This window comes from Miniopterus schreibersii (genome assembly GCF_964146895.1).
Source record: "Miniopterus schreibersii genome assembly, chromosome: 5".
NCBI lineage: Eukaryota > Metazoa > Chordata > Mammalia > Chiroptera > Miniopteridae > Miniopterus > Miniopterus schreibersii.
The window spans coordinates 3,500,454-3,522,551 of record NC_138106.1 but is presented as its reverse complement, the minus strand read 5'-3'; the positions used below and the strand labels follow the sequence as shown (position 1 = coordinate 3,522,551).

The 22,098-nt window shown below is 56.7% G+C and overlaps 3 protein-coding genes across 3 annotated transcripts in view; 2 read left to right on the top strand and 1 right to left on the bottom strand.

The window, feature by feature from the left end:
- The window catches only part of TSPEAR (thrombospondin type laminin G domain and EAR repeats), an 85,335-nt gene extending 63,473 nt beyond the window's left edge, over nucleotides 1–21,862 (bottom strand). The window contains exon 1 of the mRNA XM_081139343.1: nucleotides 21,243–21,862. Coding sequence (XP_080995469.1) covers nucleotides 21,243–21,327 — 85 coding nt within the window. The 5' untranslated portion in view covers nucleotides 21,328–21,862. The remainder of the gene's footprint in view (nucleotides 1–21,242) is intronic.
- Nucleotides 7,342–8,088, top strand: LOC308558119 (uncharacterized protein; the record flags this gene model as incomplete). Its single annotated transcript, XM_081139319.1, has 1 exon — nucleotides 7,342–8,088. One exon carries the CDS (start codon nucleotides 7,342–7,344, stop codon nucleotides 8,086–8,088), a length of 747 nt encoding a protein of 248 aa, XP_080995445.1.
- LOC308558120 (uncharacterized protein) lies at nucleotides 12,195–13,094 on the top strand (the record flags this gene model as incomplete). The annotated part of the gene is made up of 2 exons (XM_081139320.1): nucleotides 12,195–12,331; nucleotides 12,482–13,094. The coding sequence occupies 2 exons, from the start codon at nucleotides 12,195–12,197 to the stop codon at nucleotides 13,092–13,094; spliced, it is 750 nt and encodes a 249-aa protein (XP_080995446.1).
- Nucleotides 21,863–22,098: the final 236 nt, after the last annotated feature.

The following is a 22,098-nucleotide window of genomic DNA, read 5'->3' as shown; positions in this document are numbered from 1 at the left end:
GAAAGCATGTGAACTTCTGAAGCAGATAAGGGATAAAAAGACATTAAAAATTGTAAAATAGAATTGTAAATGCAAGTAGAAGTGGGCTTTCAAAAGAAGCATAGAATGACAGAGAGGAGAGAATAACAAAATAAGTGATAGAATTAAATTCAAATATATTAATAATTACAATAACTGTAAGTAGGTTAAACTCTCCAGTTAAAAGACAGAGATTAGATTTTTAAAAGCAAAATCTGGCTTTAAGCTATTTGCAGTGTGAATCAGGGGATGCCAAACTCTGTCCTTCTCTTGAGGAAAATCTGGCCTCTGCTTGTTTTGTAAACAAAGTTTTCCTGGACACAGCCACGTTTTCTTGTTTATAGATTGTCTGTGGCTCTTTGTGCTACAATAGTGGAACTGAGTATTGTGAAAGAGACCATGAGGCCTGCAAGCCTGATGTATTTACTATCTGGTTCTTTACAGAAAAAGGATATCAGCCCCTATTCTAAAACATAAAGAACAGAAAGGCTGAAAAAATATATATATATATAGCAAATATAACCAAATATATCTAGTACAACTATCTTTATAGACAAAATGTACTTTACAGTAGAAAGCAATATTATGAATAAAGATGATTTCGCATTAGAAATTTTTCTAATTAGAAATAAATAGCTCCAAACTTACACAGTCTCTTCCAGAGAATACAAAACTAAGGCAGCTCCCTCACTCGTGAGGCAAGACTAACCTGAGCACCAAAGCCAGGTAAAGACAATAAGATGAGAAAAAATGCATGCTCTGCGATTCCACTTGTAGAAGTTCAAGGACAGTAGACACTCATCAGTCCTGCTAGAAGTCAGGGTGGGGCTGCTCTGGAGGATGGAAGGGCACGAGAGGAGGAGGCAGAGAGGGTTTGGGGGCAGCTTGTGCTCACTTTCTAAACCTGGTGGCAGTTACGGGACACTCACTCTGAATATTCATCAAGCTATGCCCTTACATTTAGTGCACTTTTCTGCATGGCTGTCATCCTATAAAAAATAAATAAAATAGGAAATAAATTCCCAAGATTATTTCACAACTATCAAACTGCCCAAATTTTGAATATTTGTCAGTAACAGCTATAGTTCAAGATGCAGGTGACTGAGTTGGGAGCAATCACCTTGCAGGGTGATTCGCACCTCCTGGTGTAGGTGAAGGCATGCACAGCTACGCAGCAGCAGTGCTTCTAGGTAAGTTACCTGAGAAACGTCAACACAGGTGCACAAGAAAAAGATGAAAAGAATGGAAATTTGCTGCATTTGGGATAGTAGCTAAAACTAAGAATAACCTAAATGTCTGTGATAGGAGGACAGAGAGGCTGCAGGATATGCATAGAGTGGAATACTATACAGCAGTGAACAGACGACCAGGAGCTATACGTATCAGCAGGGAGAAATTACTCCAACACAACACTGAGCAAAAAAAAGTGACAGAACGCTACACAGCTTATGATGACATTAAACTATAAAAACATGCCAAGGACTGTAATGTATTGTTTCAGAGCATGGATGATGAACTGCCCTGGGGTGATACACCCCGACTTCAAGTGGGGAGGTCTCCTGCAGGGGGAGCAAGGGAGGGTTCTTCAGACTCAGTAAACCTAACTTCCCCGTCTCTGGTCTCTTCAGGCGGCCCTTACCTTGCCACACACCTCACCCCGCGTGGCCCAAAACGCCTGCACTGGCCTCCTGGCTCCCACCTATACCATCAGCTTCACACAAATCACACTGGTGAATTCACAAGGCACCCAGTAAACCAGTACAGTGCCTGTGCGTACCTGTGTGTGCCCATGTGCAGGTGTGCGTGTTTGCATGTGCACGCCTGTGAGCTGCAGGCCCATTGTGTGTGTCGCCCCCTCCTGCCAGTCCTCCGGGTGCTGTCAGTCCTCCTGCCCTGCCCTTGTCCTCAGACTTGTCCCCTGAGGCACCCTTTCCTGCTGCTGACAAATCATCTGGAAAATCAATTCTCTGGTATCGATGACTGAAACCTTTCTCGTCTAACTGTCAAGACCCAGCGCACAGCTCAGTACCCAGCCAGGGATGGAGCCACACCCCCCAGGGCAAGAATTGCTCACTCCCTAGTGAACTTATCCACGAAAGCTTAGTGATCTATAGAAATAAATCTCCCTGCTCTCAGCACTGGGTCTTTCTGTGGTTTTCCCCCAAGCTGCCTCGTCATTTGCTGTCTTGAAGGAACCGATGGCACAGAGGTCCTGTCCTAGGGCGGCTCTCCCAGGACAGTTGTTGCCCAAGACAAATCCTGTCCCTCAGGGTATTGGGGAGTCTGTCTGGGAAAAGTGGTGGCCCAGGCTGTTGACTCTAAAGGGGGCATTTCCCCCTGGCTGGCATGGCTCAGCAGTTGAGCATCGACCTAGGATCCAGGAGATCACAGTTTGCTTCCCGATCAGGGCACATGCCCGGGGCGTGCAGGAGGCAACCAATCAATGACTCATCATTGATATTCCCGTCTCTCTCTCCCTCTCCCTTCCTCTCTCTGAAATCGATAAAAGGCATATTTTTAAAAATAAATAATAAATAAATGGGGCATTTCCTTCTCCATGGTTTCAACTGAGGCCTTCATCCAGGGCTCCTTGGGAGCCCAGAAATTGCCAGTGAGGACTGAGCTCTGGAGAAAGAGGCAGAGCCCGGGAGACCTGCAGCTGCTTGCAATTATCTGAAGGGCTTTCAAGTGGGAGGGGTTCATTGTATGTTGCCTCAAAGATTGGACCAAGGAGCCAGGGTGACAGGGAGGCGGATTTCAGCTCAACAGGGGAAGCCTTCCCCAAAGCTGAGCTGCCCTGTGACACAGCGGGCACCTGGCGATTGCTCCAGCTCCTGGGTGCTGAAGGCTCAAAGAAAAGGCACCTTCACTCCATTCTCTTTATAACGACAAAAACTGGCGTCAACCCCCGTGTCCACCCACGGGAATGGATGAGCAAATTGTGAAACAATACGAATCAGCAGTGAAAAGGGCCGCATTGCCTCCACGTGCAACAGCAGAAACATCTCGCAAGCCTCGTGCCGCGGGCAGGAGCCGGGCACAGGGAGCCCTGCTGGGCGAGTCCCTTTAAACGAGGTTCTGAGACACGCCGGACTCGCTTAGGATTTTAAAAACTCAGAACAGCGGCTGTTTCTGGGGGTTTGGGGTGAAATCAACTGGGATGGGGTGGGAGGGGACATTTTGGGACATAAATATAGAGCTCCAGTTACAACATGCTTCCGACAGAGTTTCAGTGTGGACGGGCGCAGTTTGATGGGTAGACGTCTGAGGAAGTGAATGAGCACAATGCTAGCTGTAGAATCTAGGCCTGGGTACATGGGTACTCAGTGTGTGATTCTTTCAACTCTTCTCTATGTTGAAATTTTCACAACAAAATGAAAAAAAAATACCCAGTTGTAAGTAAAGTTAAGAGCTAAGTAGTTTTAAAATAATAAAGATATTCCCACACAACAAATAGAAGCCATAAATAGGATTCCTGCTTTGGACGGGAAATTAATTACACCTCTCCCCCTTGTGCCTCTTCTGCCCCCCCTCTCCGCCCCCCCCGACACACATTCTTACCTAGGTGGCCTCTGATATGTCTCCTCAGAATGTGGTTTTAAAACCTTGTCACTTTGAGTACCTCCTCTCTTCAAGCTTCAAAAGATAATAGAAATGGCACATACATCACTGGGGACCAGGCTACTGATGGCAAAGACTGGCATTCTCCCTTACGTCTCTAATGTTTTAAATTGTTGCCATAGTATGATGAACCAACCATTACTTACAGCTGACTTTCTCCCATCAGTACACTAAGGCCCTAAAAACTGATAGACATAACATCTACCAAAGATCTATTCATCCATATTGTACCAGCTGCAAAAATGCACATGACAGGGGCATTATATATTGATAAAAAACTCAACTTATTGGGAAGATGCAAGAATTATAGACATATATGCACCACACAACAGAGACCCAAAATATATAATGCAAACATTGACAGAATTGAAGTGAGAAGTAGACAGTTCTATAATAATAGTTGGAGACTTTAATAGCCTATTTCCAATAATAGACAGAACATCTACACAGAAGATCAATGAGGAAATAGAAGACTCAAGCAACACTATAAACCAGCCAGTAATAACAAACATCCAGAACATGCCACTCAGCATCAGCCCAACAAACATTCTTCTCAAGTACGCATGAGACACTCTCCAAGACAGACCATATTTTAGGCCACAAAACAAGTTTCAATGAATTTTCAAAGATTAAAATCATACAAAGGATTTTTTTTCCAGTAGCAATGGAATGAAGCTAGACATCAATAATGGAAAAAACTAGAAAATTCACAAATGTGGAAATTAAACAACATTCTCTCTTTTTTTTAATGTGGGTCAAAGACAAAGTCACAGAGAAATTAGAAAATACTTAGAGATGAATTAAAATTAAAACACAACATATCAAAAACTATGAGATGCGCCCAGCAGCGTAGCTCAGTGGTTGAGCGTCGGGTTCGATTCTCGGTCAGGGCACATGCCTGGGTTTCGGGCTTCATCCCTTACTCCCCAGCAGGGGGCGTGCAGGAGGCAGCTGATTGATGATTCTCATCATTGATGTTTCTCTCTCTCTCCCTCTCTCTTCCTCTCTCTGAAATCAATAAAAACATATATTTTTTAAAAACCTATGGGATTCAGTGCTCAGAGGGAAATTTAAGGCTGCAATTGCCTACATTTTAAAAAAATATCTCAAATCAAACTAACTTTACACCTTGAAGAGCAAAACAGAAGAACAAAGCTGGAGGATTCACACTTCCTCCTTGCAAAACTTACTACAAAACTGCAGTGATGGAAACTGTGCGGCTTAAGGCATAAGAGAGTCATACAGTCTAACGGACTAGAACTGAGATATCAGAAATAAACCTACACATTTATGGCCAGCTGATTTTTTATAAGGGTTTCAAGACCACTTAATGGGGTAAAAAATAATCTTTTCAACAGAAGATATGGGAAAATTAGATTTCCATGTGCAAAAGAATATAGTTGGACCCCCTATTTCACCCCATAGACAAAAATGAATTCAAAATGGACCAACAACCAGAATGTAAGGGCTAACACCAAAAAAGCCTTAGAAGAAAACATACGGGAAATGCTTCATGACCTTTATTTTGACAATGGATATGTCACCAAAAGAACAACGAAAAATAAATAAATAAATAAATAAATAAATAAATAAATAAACTTCATAAAAATTTTAAGCTTTTGTGGATCAAAGGCCATTATCAAGAAAATGAAAAGACAGTATGGAGAATGGGAGAAAATCTTTGCAAATCCTGTGTATAATAAGAGTTTAATCTCAGGGATGTATAAAGAACTCCTACAACTCAACAAAAGGACAAACCACCGATCTGAAAATCGGGCAAAGGTCTTGAATACACGTTTCTTTAATGAAGGTGTAGACCCCTGGCCTGCGAGCACACAAAGACGCTCAACCCCATTAGTCACTAGGGAAATGCAAATCAGAACCACAACGGGACCATTTCACATCTATTAGAACGGATATATATATATATATATATATATATATATATATATATATATATATATATATTTTTTTTTTTTTTTTTTAAACGAACCTAACAAGTGTTGGTAAATCAGGAGAAATTAAAACCCTCACACATTTCCCATAAAATGTTGCAGCCACTGTGGAGCCATTTAGGCAGCTCCTCGGAAAGTGAAACACGAGTTACCATACGGCCCAGAAAGGGGGCTCAAGCCTTCTTTGCAGCCCTCACCCCCAGCCGCCGAGAGGTGCCAACAGCCCAGCGTCCGTCACCGGGCTGGACACCCGCAAGGGCTGCCTCCGTGCAGTGGAATGACTCGGCCGTGCAAATGCAAGCAGTGCCGATTCATGCTACACCATACATGAACCTTCAGGTCATCATGCTGAGGCCACCCCAGGGACCCCCGCTGCCATACCCAACCTGGCTCACTCCCTCGGGGCGCCCAGGCCCCCGTCACCGAGACCCTCTTCCCCGAGCCCGGGCCCCCGGGAGAGGCAGCTGGTCACCAGCCAGGACCTTCGCGCGCGGTTCTTAGACGGCTGAAGGCTTGAAAGGAGCCACGGTGGGAATTTTCGCACCACGTCACTCGCGATCCTCCAACCTGGGCTTTTCGCTTCAGAGGGGCCGTCCCCTCGGTCAGCCCCACTCTCCCGCTGCCTGTGGGCATCGGGCTCCCTCGGGCTCTTGGGGTTCAGCCGAGCAGCCCCACCCTTACTCCCAGCAGAGCTCTCAACAAAGGCGGCTGTGGGATGTCTCAGGTTTTTTTTTAAAACTACTTCCCTCCCAAAGGGAAAGCTCCAGCCTCCTAGACACCGTCTCTGGATGGTGGCTTCCTGTCACCGTCACATTGTCCACATTCCTTCCTGCAGGTAAATAAATGCTAATTTTCTCACATCCCATAGAAGCAGCTCCTTTCTTGGCACGAGCCCCGCTCTCAGGGCCCCCACTGCACATTTCCACATAAACCTCACATCATGGTTTCTAATCCAACCGATCCTGCCCCCCTCCCCTCCCACAGAAGCCAGATTTCTCGTGACTTTTGTCTCTCTGCTCTCTGGGGAGCAGTTTATAGTTAAGGACACAGGCCCACTGGGTTCCGATCCAGGCTCTTCTGCTTCTAGTGTGGATCTGGTGCAAGTGCTTAGCTGTGCCTCAGTTTCCCCATCTGTAAAGTGGAAATGACAACAGCTCCTACTTCACGAAGCTGTCGTGAGGGTTTCGGAGTCAATATTTATTAAGTTGCTCAGAAGAGTTGCTGGCATAGCAAGAGCTATTATTTAAGTGTTTGCTAATACAATAAAAATAAACAAGCTCCCAAACCATTCGCTGCTGTGGATTCAGGAGAGAATTATACCCCCAAATAAATAGGATACACAAAAATCAAAATGTACTTATGATTCAACCGAGGATTGAGAAATGGGCTAAATAATAGCAAGCACCAGAAAGCGTCTCAGAGAGGGGCTGTTGGGACTAACCGGCCCTCCTGAGTCCATGCCCAGGGCTGGCCCAGCTGTTGACACCTCCCGGGCACCCTGCAGGCCCCTGGGCTCCAACCTCTCAGGGGTTAATGAGCTGAGCTACCTGCCATGGGTCCATGACCAGCGTCCTCAGGGACCTGCTCCAACAACAACAAGGAAACTGGCTCTTCTGTGCCCTTGTGATGGGACAACACACGCCCCTGAGCTGTATATAAGCCTGACCACTCCAAGCAGCTCACACACCTCACAACCACTCCTTCACACCCCACACGCTCACACCCTCCTCCAGCCCCACCGCCCGCCATGGCCGCGTCCACCCTGTCCGTCTGCTCCAGCGACCTGAGCTATGGCAGCCGCGCCTGCCTGCCCGGGTCCTGCGACTCCCGCACAGACTCCTCCTGGCAGGTGGACGACTGTCCAGAGAGCTGCTGTGAGCCCTCCTGCTGCGCCCCCAGCTGCTGCGCCCCCAGCTGCTGTGTCCCCACCTGCTGTGCCCCCAGCTGCTGTGTCCCCACCTGCTGTGTCCCCAGCTGCTGCGCACCCAGCTGCTGTACCCTGGTCCCCACCCAGACCCTCGTCTGCACCCCAGTGAGCTGCGTGTCCAGCCCCTGCTGCCAGGCGGCCTGTGGGCCCAGCCCCTGCCAACCAGCCTGCACCAGCTCCTGCCAGCCTGTGTGCTGCACCTCCTCCCCCTGCCCGCAGGCCTGCTGTGTGCCCGTCGGCTGCACCCCCGTCTGCTGCACCCCGGTCTGCTGCAAGCCCGTGTGCTGTGTGCCCGTCTGCTTTGGAACCACCCCCTGCCCCGCCCCCTCCTGCTGCCAGCCCACCCCCTGCCCCTCACCCTGCTGCAGACCCTCCTCCTGCGTGTCCCTCATCTGCCGCCCCGCGTGCAGGCCCGCCTGCTGCGTGCCCGCCTCCTCCTGCTGTGCCCCCTCCTCCTGCCAGCCCAGCTGCTGCCGCCCGGCCTCCTGCGTGTCCCTGCTCTGCCGCCCCGCGTGCTCCCGCCCGGCCTGCTGTGTCCCTGCCTCAGCCCAGAAGGCCTGCTGCTGACCAGGCATGTCACCCCCAGGGCCAGCCAGGCACTATGGGGCACTGCAGGTTTCACAGCCGCCAAGGGTCTGCCTCGTAGGGACTCCTGAGATGCATGGACAGCCCCTCCTCTCAGCCCAGGAGGGTGCCCCATCAAACTCGGGATGACCCTGCCCATGCCCACTGCTGCTCTCCTGCTGGGGTCCCAGGGGTCAGGTTGGGGTCATGCCCACAATGCAAGCCTCAGTGGTCTCACCTCCTCAGAGGCTGCTCGGAAAACCTAATAAACTCACCTGCATTTACCTGGACGGTATTGGCTCTCCTTTGGCCATTTCTATTTGAATTGCCAGCCAGTCCCAACAGAGGCCTGGCCCAGTGCCCTCGCTGCCCTGCCCGACGCCAGCTGCGCTAGCCTCGCTCTGGGCCCCTGCCCGTGCTGGCCTGGCACCCAGTTCCCATCCCACAGGATCTGGTCCGTCCCAGGAGTGGTGGCCTCAGGGTGGGCAGCCCCCTTCCCCGGAGCCCACTGGCGGTCGCTCCTCAGGGACTTGGCAGTGGCCGGTCCTGGGCACGGTAACCACGCTGCCCTGGTCATCTCCTTCAGGGGTCCCCTTAGGGGAGGCTCCCTGCAGAAGGGGCCTGGCAGGACACGGGGCTCAGTGCCTCCAAGGAGAGCGGATGGGCAGACGCAGCAGCCCCCCTGCCCGCGCCCAGAGGACGGGTCGGGGGAGCACCGGCACTCGCTGCCCAGCCCTCCTGCCCCTTCTTCCTCTGGCTCCCAAACCCTCCTCTCTCTGGAACATCCCGCAGGGGTCACACACATCCTCAAGTCTTCTCTCACATAACAGCGGTCAATAAAACCCAGCACCTCCCTCCCTCCCGGCTCGGAGCTGCCTGCATCCCCCAGGGGACAGCTGCCCTCCCTCACCTGCTCACCCTTCCCTCTCCCCTCCCACCCCGTGCCGGGCCCTGCCCCACGGCTGCTGAGATCAGCCTCACTCCCGTCCCTTCTCCTGTGGACCTGTCCCCACGGAGCTGGGCCCTCAGCTGCAGGATGCGTCTCCCCTGCTCCTTTCTTCCTTCTCTGACTTCCCTGCGCCTGTCACCGTCCACTTCACTATGGCGTGGGGACCTTGGCTCTCTCCCCCCAGGGCCCCTCCTGGACTCAGGCCACTTACACCCTCCAGACAGGACCTTCTTCCAAGCTTGCCTCTCCCGGCCCCCCTACCCCTCCAGAGTGGGGCCCCCGCCCCGCCCGCTGGACTCCGCCCCCACTCCCCAGCCCTCCAAACACACACCCCATCCTGCCACGGAGCCTGCGGTGCTTCCTTCAGTCCGGGGTCTGTCCCTGCCCCTCGCCACCATTCCCCATTTGTTAAGCGACTCTGGGCAGCCTGAGACAGGGCCCTGCCCAGCTCTCTGCCCCCGAGGCTGCCCGCAGCCATGCCCATGGGGCAAGACCGTCCTAGCGAGGCCGGCGTTCCAGGCTCACAGCGGCGCGTGCACTTTCTCCTCTAGAATGCATTTGGGGAAGAAAATGTACCTTTTGTCCAGTAGAAGGTGCAGACCTGCAAGAAAGATGATGGAGAATCCGACAGGTTTCGGAGAACCTGCCGTCTAGGGTCCCGCGTCATCACAGCCGTGGTCTGGGCGGAAGGGGAGCCGCCACAGAAACGGGCGGCCCTGTGGGGTCGGCTGCGCTTGGCTGGGCAGAGCCACTTGTCCGTCCCTGTGTCCCTGCCCTCCCTGAGGTTCTGAGGGTGCAGAGCTGGGGCAGGGGCAGGGGCCCGAGCAGGAGAAGCTGGGCGAACAGGCTGCCTGGAGCGCTCCTGTTACCCAAAGCCATCTGGTAAGCGACAGTCTGTGAGCTCATCTCAGTAAGCGCCACCTGCGAAAAAAGTGTCCAGACACACTGGCAAGGCGCCCCATTCCGTCCGAATGCTCTAGAAGTCCAGGAAACCGGCGCTTCCAGGGCGGGTACTGTGCACTCGCCATGGGACCTGAAGCCTCGGCCCCGGCGTTACGGTCAAAGCCACATGCTGGCCGGGCCGCTGGGCCCCTGGAACCTCCCAGCCAAATGCATCGCGGTTCTAAGTGTAGTGGGGACCGAGTTGCCTTGTTAAGCACAATGCTGCCACGTGGCCAGTGAAACTGGAAAGACCAGTGGCTTTACGGAGCATCTAGTAAGCATCGGGCACTGACATATCTAATCACACAGTGGCCGGGGTGCACTGGGGCCCCTCTGGTTGAAGAGGAGCTGGAGGCCCACAGTGAGCCACGAAGGGTGCACACGCCAAATCAGGCAGCGAGAGTGAGGGGTGAGCACAGGAGAGAGACCACGTGGGGCAGGGAAACATGGAGTGTTTGCAAAGATTGCTGCAGTGGGCCAGTAATGTCCCCAAAGACAACCTCCTCCTAACCCCACACCTGTGGGTGTCACCCTGTGCAGGAGGAAGGACTCTGAAGAGTGACTGTCAGCTGCTGATTAATAAGTGTCAAGATGGGAGACTGTCCTGGGTTTGCCGGGTGGGCCCTGCGTGGCCTCACACGTGTCCACTTTCTCCTCACAGACAGGAGGCGGACTCCTAACCACAGAGGCGGAGCTTGGAGCTCCAGGGTCACAGCCAAGGGACGCCTGGAGCCACAGAAACTGGAAGAGGCGGGAAAGATACCTCTGGAGCCTCCCGAGGGCCCTGCGACACCTGGGAACTCCTATCAGGCTTGTGGCCTCCAGAACCTGAGAGGGTTAATTCCGGTCGTTTGAAACCATCAAGTGTGTGGTCAATTGTTACGGCCACCCCAGGCCACAAAATCAAATGCGCAGTCAGCCCTCGCTTATTCTGCAGCTTCAGGTGAAGACAAATAGCAGAGCCAACTTGACCACAGGCGCTGAGACAAACAAGAGTTAAGTTCCTAGAGCATCTCATCAACGTTATAATGAGAAATATCGTTACTCAAGGACCTGCTGTATATGATAAACTTTGCATAATAAATATAGCTTTCCTACTTTCTAAGTGCTCTGGTTTAAAATGTCATTGAGACAACATAAACTAGTAATAATAATAGTAATAATAATAATAACAAACCCTCAGCCTTCTAAGGAGCCCAGTCCAGCCACCTCCCAAACCCTGGCAGACAGTGCTCTAACCTCTCATGTGCAGGGCCCGGGGGCTCCGCCTGCCTCCTGGCCAGGCCACCGGGGCCCTGAGAGCCTAGAGGTTGCAGAGGAAACACACCCCCACTTGCTGCTCAGGTGGGCATAGGACCACCCTGCCCCTGCCCACAGCACAACCCCACCAGCCAGAGCCACAGTCTGGAGGAAGAACAGCCCAGAGCTGCACATCCCCAGGCTGCACCTATCTCCCAGGCCACACCCTGAGGCAGGGACAGCCGGCCCCAACCACAGGCAGAACGGGCCCAGTATTTCTACAACCCTCTCCCCCAGCACCTACAGCAAGGATGGGGGACCTCTGGCCTGCATGCCTTATACGGCCTTTGAAATCATCTGGTCTGGCCCTGCTAAGGTGGGACTCGAAATTCAATAAATCTAGGAGCTTTTTTCATAGCGAATTTTTAAGTTGATAATTTTGTATGGCCGGCGAATCATGTTATAAATATCCAAATGGTCCTTGGCAGAAAAAAGGTTCCCCACCCCCGATCTACAGGAACTCAGTGACAATGCAAAAGAAAGGGGACCACATGCCCCAGAGACAGGCACCCACGTGGGGAGCCATTCCTGGGACCCAGAATCCAAGCCACCCTCCCCCGTCACCAGGTGCCTGTGACTAGCACTCAGCAGCCCACCACCCTCTGTCCGCCTGCCTCAGCTCTACCCCAAGCTGGTCCCTTGGGCCCACTGAGCAGACTTGGTCAGGACCGGCCACCCCGCCCCAACACACAGCAGAACTTTTACGAGCTGGGCAGCATCTTGTGGGAAAATAAACCAGCACTAATGAGGGCTCCCCAGGAACCAGCTCCAAACACCAACAAGGAAGGAAGGGCGTTGGGGGCCTGTGCTGGGGCAACACACGACACAGAGGAGGGTATAAAAGCCGACAGCCCCGGGCACCTCACACACTCACTCACACACTCACTCCTCCCAGCTCCCCTGCATCCCACCGCCCGCCATGGCCGCGTCCACCCTGTCCGTCTGCTCCAGCGACCTGAGCTATGGCAGCCGCGCCTGCCTGCCCGGGTCCTGCGACTCCCGCACAGACTCCTCCTGGCAGGTGGACGACTGTCCAGAGAGCTGCTGTGAGCCCTCCTGCTGTGTCCCCACCTGCTGTGCCCCCAGCTGCTGCCAGCCCTCCTGCTGCGCCCCCAGCTGCTGCCAGCCCACCTGCTGCGCCCCCAGCTGCTGCCAGCCCTCCTGCTGTGCCCCCAGCTGCTGTGAGCCCTCCTGCTGTGTCCCCAGCTGCTGTGCCCCCAGCTGCTGCCAGCCCACCTGCTGTGCCCCCAGCTGCTGCCAGCCCTCCTGCTGTGCCCCCAGCTGCTGTGCCCCCACCTGCTGCCAGTCCAGCTGCTGTGCCCCCACCTCCTGCCTGACCCTCACCTGTGCCCCAGTGAACTGCGTGTCCAGCCCCTGCTGCCAGGTGGCCTGTGAACCCAGCCCCTGCCAACCAGCCTGCACCAGCTCCTGCACCCCCTCCTGCTGCACCTCCTCCCCCTGCCAGCAGGCCTGCTGTGTGCCCGTCGGCTGCACCCCTGTCTGCTGCACCCCCGTCTGCTGCAAGCCTGTGTGCTGTGTGCCCGTCTGCTCTGGGGCCACCCCCTGCCCAGCCCCCTCATGTTGCCAGCCCACCCCCTGCTCCTCACCCTGCTGCAGACCCTCCTCCTGCGTGTCCCTCATCTGCCGCCCCGTGTGCAGGCCCGCCTGCTGCGTGCCCGCCTCCTCCTGCTGTGCCCCCTCCTCCTCCTGCCAGCCCATCTGCTGCCGCCCGGCCTCCTGCGTGTCCCTGCTCTGCCGCCCCGCGTGCTCCCGCCCGGCCTGCTGTGTCCCTGCCTCTGCCCAGAAGTCCTGCTGCTGACCGAGCACATCCTCTGGGTCAGACCCCACCCTCCTCACAGCCGCTTGCAGGATCTAACCCATCACATGCACTGGGACATGTCTCAGCATGAACGCTGGCGGACCTCGGACCCCAGCAACCAGGCCGAGCCTGTCTGCAGCCTCCACATCAGGCCCGGAGGAAGCTGAGACGGCCCTCCCCTATTATTGGGGTCCCCAGGTTGTTTTGGAAGACATGGTTCCTGGCCTTTCTCCCATAGCCTTATTGGGGCCCTGCCCTGTCTCGACCCCCACCCCCAATGCTGTTTGCCCTCCCCTCCTCTACGTGTGTCTCAGCTGAGTGAATAAACTAGCTGTCCTGGCCCCTGGTGCCCTCTCTCTGGGCCTAGCTGCAGGTTTTTGCAGCCTCCAGGCTAACAGAACCCTGGCTCCTGTATCTGCAGACACAAGTCACATCTCAGGAGCTTTTCCAACAATGCTGACCTCTGAGGCCCACCCAGGGCAGGCCCCATGCCCATCCCCATATACCTCTGGGGAGCTCTGGGAGGCTGTGCTGCATGCCTGGATTTAAGTGGCCAACAAACACCTGGCCAGCAGGCCCTTGGCAGGAGGGCCCTGATGTCCCAGGCCTTGCTGTCCCTGGTCAGTCTGAGGACACCACAGGGCAGGGCCTGCGCTGCCTTCTGGGCAAGGAGGCAGCTGGACCAGCACATTCCGGGAACAGAGCTGACACAGGCTTTCTACAGACAACCAAATAAATCCCTGAGTCTGTCCCTCCATCTCCCCTTCAACCTCTTCATTTTCACCAAATGTCCCAACCTTGCCTGTCTGTGCCTGCGCAGGCCAATGACAACACCCTTTCCCCGACCCAGGTCCAGCCTGGGTGTGGCAGAGGTCAGAGGGAAGAGGCCAGAGGGGAGGTGATTTCAAGGGCCCCACACTCGGGGTCCCAGGCTTGCTTCCTTTGGAGGGTTTTCCCCCGTTGCCAGTCTGGATAGGGTCCCCACATTTCCCAGACTTCCCAAGCCCAGCCCTCACTCCTGGACAGAGCCACTTCCAACTGAGGTCCCCCAGCCAGTGCCACCTCCTCGCTCTTGACCCTCCCCTGCTATTGATATGACACCCTCTCCCGCCCAGGAGGCCATGAAACCCAGCGAGCACTCTTCAAAGGGAGGCGGGTCAACAGCGAGCGCCCCCCTCTTAGAGCAGGTTGAAGAGATCACCTGACCCTCACCAATCTCCCCGGGAGAACCTGGGCCAGACCCCCTGGGCTGAGCTGCCTTTTCTAGAGCCACCCTCACAAAATGAGGGCCCTGCCCAGCCGGCGTGGCTCAGCGGTCGAGCATCGACCTAGGATCCAGGAGATCAGAGTTCGATTCCCGGTCAGGGCACATGCCCGGGTTGCGGGCTCGATCCCCAGGAGACGGCATGCAGGAGGCAGCCGATCAATGACTCTCTCATCATTGATGTTTCTCTCTCTCTCTCCCTCTCCTTTCCTCTTTCTGAAATCAATAAAAACATATTTAAAATATATGTATATATATATGAGGGTCCTCAGAGAACCTGTCAGAGGAACTAGATTTGGATGGTGTGAATGTGTGCAGACCAGAGCCCACAGTCCTTCCTCCTACATTCTGGGCTGCTTCTCCTGGGGACCCTTCCCTGCCCCTGCCACTCTCGGGCGGGACCCTGGCCCTCCCTTCTGGGACCTTACTATGAAAGGGGGAGTAAGAAATCAACTGTCCCAGCTGTTATGGGGCCAGAAAATCCCCTGGACTTCTGTCCACTGTACCCACCCCCCCAAGCCTTTAGCAGCCTCTCTCTGCGGACAACTTCACCTGCACCCCCCAGAGACCAGTTAACTGGGGAGCCCAGTCTCCTGTGGGCCTGGACCTCCGTGGGCAGCTGGTGAAACCCCCTTCTTAGAAACGGATATTTAAACACAATACTGGAGATATCAAGGGGAGGCTTGAAAATATAGTTACCAAAATATTTTTGAAACAAACGTGGTGAGGTGGCCTTTTCATTAAGGTGTTAACCAACAAGAGGAAAAGCGGCCTCACGCAGATGGGGGTCAGATGCTCCCGCAAATCTGGCACAGGGCACAAGGAAGCATGTGACAGTCCCGGGTGCTGCCAACACCTCGCACATCCAGGCATCTCCGCAGGACTGCCGTGTCTGGGTTGGAGTCCTGGCGACAGAGATGCAGTGGTTCCCACCCAAGTTCCTGGCCCCAGATCCCACCCCTACCCACCCAGGATGGAGCCAGCGGCATCGGGAAAGCCGCACTGGCACAGGGCACCCGGGTTTAACCAGAAGGCGCCAGGTAAGCCATCCGCCTGAGCGTTGTTCTGTCCCCCTCTGCGGGGACACAGCAGCGGCCTGTCACCACCACTGGTGACCCTTCCCTGGGTTGTCCTCAGCGCGGCCTCCGACTCCCGAACATGCAATTCGCGGGCTCCCCTGGGACCTGGGACGGGCGCTCCCAGCGCGGTTCCCCGAGCGCCCGCCCCGGGCAGCGCCCCCAACGCGCGCACCAGCCCCGACGGCGCTCAGGCGGCCACTCACGCACCGCGCCCGCTCCCCGGGAGACCCCCAACCCGCCCCCCCAATCCCGGCGCGACACCTGCGTCACGGCCACGTGCGACCCGCGGGAAGAAGACCGTGGAACAAGCTCATCCCCTGGGTGGCTGCGCTCCCGCTGTTCTCGGCGGCGCTCGCGGGGTGCGTTCCTGCGCGCACAGAGCCCGCCCCGCTGGGTAGCAGGAACCCCTCCGCGTCCCTTCCGGGGTGCTCCCGGGGAGCCCGCCCAGCCGGGGGACCAGAAGGCGGGGCCGCCCCCACTGCCCCTCCCCCGCCCAGAGGGGGCCGCTCTGCCTCCCAGGCCGCCCCGCCCTCCCCTTCGGACGCCCGCAGCCCGAGCGGGGACAAAGGGGGCTCGGGGGCGCAGGCCCACCCTGGAGTCACCGTGGGGTCACAGCGAGGCGGGCCTGTCTTCTCTCCGCCCCCCGCCCCCCATGGCAGGTAAGTACCCCGACAGTGCCGGAGCTGCTCTTAGAGTGGACTCGCCCAAGGCCCCCCCAGATCGCCGCCGCAGGCAGGGTGCCTGGGTCCCCGGCGCCCAGCGGGACGGGGCAGGGGTGAAAGGCGAAGCTCACGGGCGGATCCCGCCGGTCGCTGCGAGGGAAGGGAGGGGCTGTAACGTCCGGTGCCCTCCCCGGTTTCCGAGCGGAGCCGGGCTCGGGCGGGACCCGTGGCGGCGGCGTGGGCGCCTGCGGGGTGGGGAGGGGTCGCGCAGAAGCTCGGTGAGCCCCCAGCCCAGGGCCGAGCCCGCGTCCCGCGTTGGGAGACGGGGTGAGGGACACGGAGGGTGACGCCCAGCACCTCGCCCCCACCCCGCCCCCACCCCGCCCCCGCCAGGCTCAGGGTGGGAAGTGGGCGCCTCCCACCCCAACAGGAGTTCTCTAAGCCGGGGACTCGGAACCGCCCGGGAGGAAGGGGCGAGGCGTGGGGTGGGGGGCGCGGGGGGACGGGGCACGGGGAGAGAGGGGTCCAGCCGGGTGGGGGGCGCGGGGGGACGGGGCACGGGGGGAGAGGGGTCCAGCCGGGTGGGGGGCGCGGGGGGACGGGGCACGGGGGGAGAGGGGGTCCAGCCGGGTGGGGGGCGCGGGGGGACGGGGCACTGGGGGAGAGGGGGTCCAGCCGGGTGGGGGGCGCGGGGGGACGGGGCACTGGGGGAGAGGGGGTCCAGCTGGGTGGGGGTGCTGGGGGGACGGGGCACTGCGGGAGAGGGCGTCCAGCCGGGTGGGGGTGCTGGGGGGGCGGGGTACTGGGGGAGAGAAGGGGTCCAGCTGGGTGGGGGGCGAAGGGGGACGGGGCACGGGGGGAGAGGGGGTCCAGCTGGAAGCCAGTCGGGACCTGGAAGCGCCTTGACTGTGGAAAAAGGCTCCCGGGAACCCGCGATTTACTCCTGAAGATCAAAACCACAGAATCCGCGCACAGTCTATGAGGTTCCGTTGGAAAAATGAATATTCTTTATTTCCTGATTGCTGTGCGGACAAAAAATAAAAAATAAACCCTGTCCCAACAGCTGAGAGTTCTTTAAAGGAAAACAGGCGTCAGGGTGACCGAGTGCCCTGGTTCAAGGCGACACCGCTTCTGTGCTGGGGGTGGGGGGCCCCTCAGACTTGTATTTGGAGAGACAAGGGTGAGGGGTGTTCTGGGGTCTCCTCCAAGCGCAGGTGGCAGAACCTGTGCTGATGGGGTGGGGGTCACTCATTTAATGTCACATGTGAACTTTTGCCAAAACTGACATAAGTGAAGTCTCAGCACAAGTGTTGGGACTGTCTTGTCCCCAACTGCCAACCCCTCCCCAGCCCTGTAGAACTGTCCAGCCTCCTCCCCCCACCCCTGGCCTCCCAGACCCCCAGGACCCACGGGGGGGCCTGTGGCTGGCGCCCCCACTCTGAGTGGACAAAGGACAGCGGACCAGGAAGGAGAAGCGACAGGCTTCTCAACAGGTTAAAAGGCTTGATGCATGTGTGTAGAAACCACCAGCAGGGGGCGTCTCAGCAAAGGGCCAGGATTCCCCAGAACTCACACGGGGAGTCACCTGCTGAAACATCACCACTGACCACTGACCACTGCAGGGCTCCTGTCAAAGTCCAAAGACAAAGCCCCTGAAAGGACTCGGCACCCCCACCCCCACCCCACCATGCTTACTGCCCAGGTGCAAAGGAGGCCGGATGCCCACTGCCTCCCACCCCAGCTGACTAAAACGCAGATCTGTTCCCAGCACTTCCTGGGTACTTTCTCCAGCTCCAGAGAAGCGGGGCACTCCAAGGGTGACCTCCCCCCCCACTTCCTCATTCGGCTCACCATGGGGTCCCTGCGCAAAGCCTTGGCCCATGTGGCTCCCACCCTCCTGAGGTTCTCCTGGACCCTCCCACCCTCAGGAGGTCGCAGATCCTTGCTCTGCAGAGCTGCAGTGTGACTGAGGTGCAAGCTCTCAGCCCCTGGGGATGCCCAGCCTGCTGCTGTGTCCCCGGCAGCAGGCACGGCGCCTTCCTTGCCTAGGTATTGAACGAATGGAGGGAAGGAGGGGCTGCATGGACGGGTGCCATGTGGGTTAGGCCCTGAGTCCCAAGTGAGGACCCACCTCTGACTGTTTCCAGGTGACAGAAGACACTCAAAGACACAGCACTGAAGTCAGGGCACAGTTCTCCTGATATCCCACCCCCATCTGACACCCCACTTCACCCCTTCTCTCTGCCCAGCCCCCTGAGCTCATCAGTGACCTCAGCGCATCGGGTCCAGCTATCCCTAGATGGCTCCCACAGAATTCTCCACCTCGGCCTCCTGTCTGGTTGGAACAAGCTGAGTTGGGATGGACAACGGGGACTTTCCACGAGCACCGTCCTGCCCCTGCCCCCCACAGCCACTGCTCATGCCCTCATGAGCCCCCTTAAAACATGCCCACCCAGGTGTCTCCCCGCAGGACACCCACGCACATGTCATGCAGCTGGAATCATGGGCTTTTTGTAGGAGCCGGGTGGATCCTAATCCCTATTTCAACCTTCCTGTCCCAAGGCATCTGACCCTGCTAAGGGGTCCAAGCTCCGGGGGTCACAGAGACCAACAGCACTAAAGACATCTTGGCCCAGAATCCTGCTGGCCACACAGCACCCCCCAGGCACACCCTGAGCCCCAGCTGCTGGGCTCCAGAGCCCCTCCCACCCTTAGGCTGGTCCAGTGGCTGCACCTTCCACCCACCCCCGTGGCCTGTTCATGCTGACCACCTGCTGGGTCGTCTCAGGCTTGGCTGAGACTGAGACTTGACTGTCAGACAAACTGTGCAGAGGGGCCAGCCCGTCCCCAGGCCGGGCCACACGAACACAAACAGCCACACAAACCCCAAGTCCCACCGAGCCATCGCCCCCTGTTCTCCCAACTCCTGGCTACTCAGGCTTTCCTCCTTTGCCCAGACTTTCTAAGGTGCAGTTTCCCTTCCCTCTGCTGCCCCGCCGCGTGGGCATACCTGCAAATCCTAGCCCAGAGGTCCCCAAGCCTTCCAGTGACCTTAACTGCAACCTGAGACTAGGGAGAGAGTGTGACCAGGGCAGAAAGATGGCACAGTGGTGGCAGGCAAAGTGACCTTCTCCCCAGCAAGGTGCCCTCCTGGGAGAGGAGTGCACAAACCTGAAGCCTTCACTGCCATCCTGTCACCTGCCCGTCAGCCACCAGCCACAGGCCACCGCTCCAACCTGGACAGAGTTGGGGGCCAGGACTTCAAATCCCATGTGTCGCAGCTAAAACGCCCCAGCATTACACAAAATGACAGATCCATGAACAAGGCCCAAAGAGCGAAGTCCAACCCCTACACACACACACACTCACACACACACACACGCGTGCACACACACACACACACACACTCACACACACCCCTACAGTGTCGCTCATGTGCTGTGCAGAGCTGAATGCAAGCAAAGTGGAGTGTTTAGCTCTCTGGTCTTTGTGCAAGTGTCTTGGGAGTGTTCCAAACGCAGTTCACTATTATGTACGTGGCTTTTATCTTTCCTCCCTGGTTTGTGGTATTTAGAACTGGGTCATCTTTTAACTATTTGCAATGTACCTTCAGGGGAGAGGGAGGGGGCGGGCTTTATAAATAACCTTTATTATTATGATGCAGGTTGATTCTGCTCCCAGCGCTGAAGGGAACGTGAAGCTACATGTCAGTGACTCATCGCCACCGGGACACTGCCGAGAACTCGGGACGGCCCGGGCCCGGCGCTGCACAGGGTCCTCTGGGGCTGGCTGGGACCTCCTGGGCTGGTCCCTGTGCCATCAGTAGCTTGAAGCCAGGGGATTTCTGACAGGTTGACCTGGCTCCTGTGTGGTTTTCAAATCCTGTGTCCCAGGACAGTCGCGGGGGCAGGGGCAGTGGACCCAGGAGCCCAGGCAGGGGCTCAGGCCTCCCCTACACCCCACGCAGTGCTGCCCCAGCACCCCACGGCTGCTCACCTCCCGCCTGAGGGGCCCTGGCTGTTCAGGGGTGGGGGCTGAGGACTTTAACAGACACCTCTACCCATGCCAGTCACAGTTCCAACTTGGATCATCATCGGACACCTGCTTGTCACATTGTCGGGAGCCAAGTGCCGGCAGAGCAAAGAGCCATAACATGGAGGGGCTTCGGCTGAGCCCAGGGGCCCAAGGATGAGCAATTTGCAAATAAAACCAGAACCACACAGCAAACCCTCTCAGTGACTCCCTGTGACACCCATACTGCCACAGTCACCGAGGCCACCTGTGCCTGCATCACTCACAGTCCAGCAAACCAGGTTTCTAACTACCAGGCCTCATCTCCCTGTTACTTTGCTTTTTAATGTTGGGTTTGATAAGTAAAATCTCTTGGTTGAGTGTCAACCTATGAACCAGGAGGTCACGGTTCAATTCCAGGTCAGGGCACATGCCCAGGTTGTGGGCTCGATCCCCAGTAGGGGGCGTGCAGGAGGCAGCCGATCAATGTCTCTCTCATCATTGATGTTTCTCTCTCTCTCCCTCTCCTTTCCTCTCTCTGAAATCAATAAAACATATATATATTATATATATATATATATTTTTTAATCTCTTGGTAGAAAATCCGGAAAGCTATGATGATGTCATGGTCACTAGCTAGTCCACTCAGCCTTTCTGAAAAGAAGGGAACATAAGCTTTGCCCACCCAGCCACCCTGGTGAGCTGGCCAGTGAATGCCCCACTGCGATGGAGGCCACCCCAAAAGGTATGTTTGGGGCTGTTCCCATCTTTCTCGCTTCTCACGGGACAGAACTGCCAGGCCAGGGAGCGGCCCCCGCTTTGCTGAGTGCAGACTGGGGTTCTCCGCCTCCTCCACGGGCTTCATTCCTAAAGCAGGTGGAAGGCTTTCACGAGGGCAAGCAGGCACGTACACGCGGAGGGCCTCAGATGGTGGCTGCCTAACTCTTTGAACCGAGTCCCCACCCTGTTAGCATTTCTATTGTGATCGCCTCCCTGTTCCCTTTCATCTTCACCACCTCTGCCGTCCCACTTCTACCTGTCCCAGTGCTCCAGGGACCTTGAGTCGCAGTAGAAAGTTGCATTTAGTGCATAGCGACACCCCTCCTGGCTCCCGGGGCAGCAGCCCCCTTACCTGTGCAGGGCTCCCATCGCCGGCCACCTCGGCCTGGAGTCACCAAGGGCAGGAGCACGACACACAGCGTCAGCAGGATAGACATGAGGGGTCTGGGTCCCAAGCTCCATCCAGGGCCCGGGCCTGGCCCGAGGGGAGGCAGCTGCTCCTCAGACACCTGGGTCAGCCCTTCCACGGGGGGCCCCTGGCAGTCACCGGGATGACCACATGCCCAGGGCCTGCGGCAGGGACGGAGGGGGCCCTGGCGGTAGCCAGCTTCCAGCAGCTCCGCCGGGGAGGCAGGTGGTGCTGGCAGGTCGGGGCTGCGTCTATCTCCTCATTTCTGCAGGGGCTCGGGTCCTGCCGCGCAGGTGACAGCCGATAACATCTCTGCACGGGCCTCGATTAGTCATTGGCAAAGCTCATTTTTCCCAAAGGAACGACAGAAATAGATCGTCGGCCAGCGGAGAGCTGAGAGCAAACCAGAAAAACTCAGAGAACCTGTTTTCCTCGCACGGAGACGCCGCCGGCAGCCTTTTAGGATGGAATCGGCCACAGCTGGGGAGGGCCTCGAGCGGATCCCGGGGCGCGGGCGGTCCCCGCTCTGCCGGGGTCCCGAGGACAGGTCCCCGCACTCTCCTGGGGTCGCAGCCGCAGGTCCCCACGCTCTGCTGGGTCCCCTGGTGGCAGCGGCAGGTCCCCACTCTCCGCAGTGGACGTCCCCCTTTTATCTGGTGCCCGGCCCTCCGGAGGGTGTGTGGGTTTGTCAACTGTTGGGTTTCAGGAATTTCCCTCCGGAGGGAAGTCAGTCCTTCATAGGAACAGCTAATGAGGAGAGAGGAGAGTCGCCGCCCGCCGGGGAGGGGAGTGAGCGCGT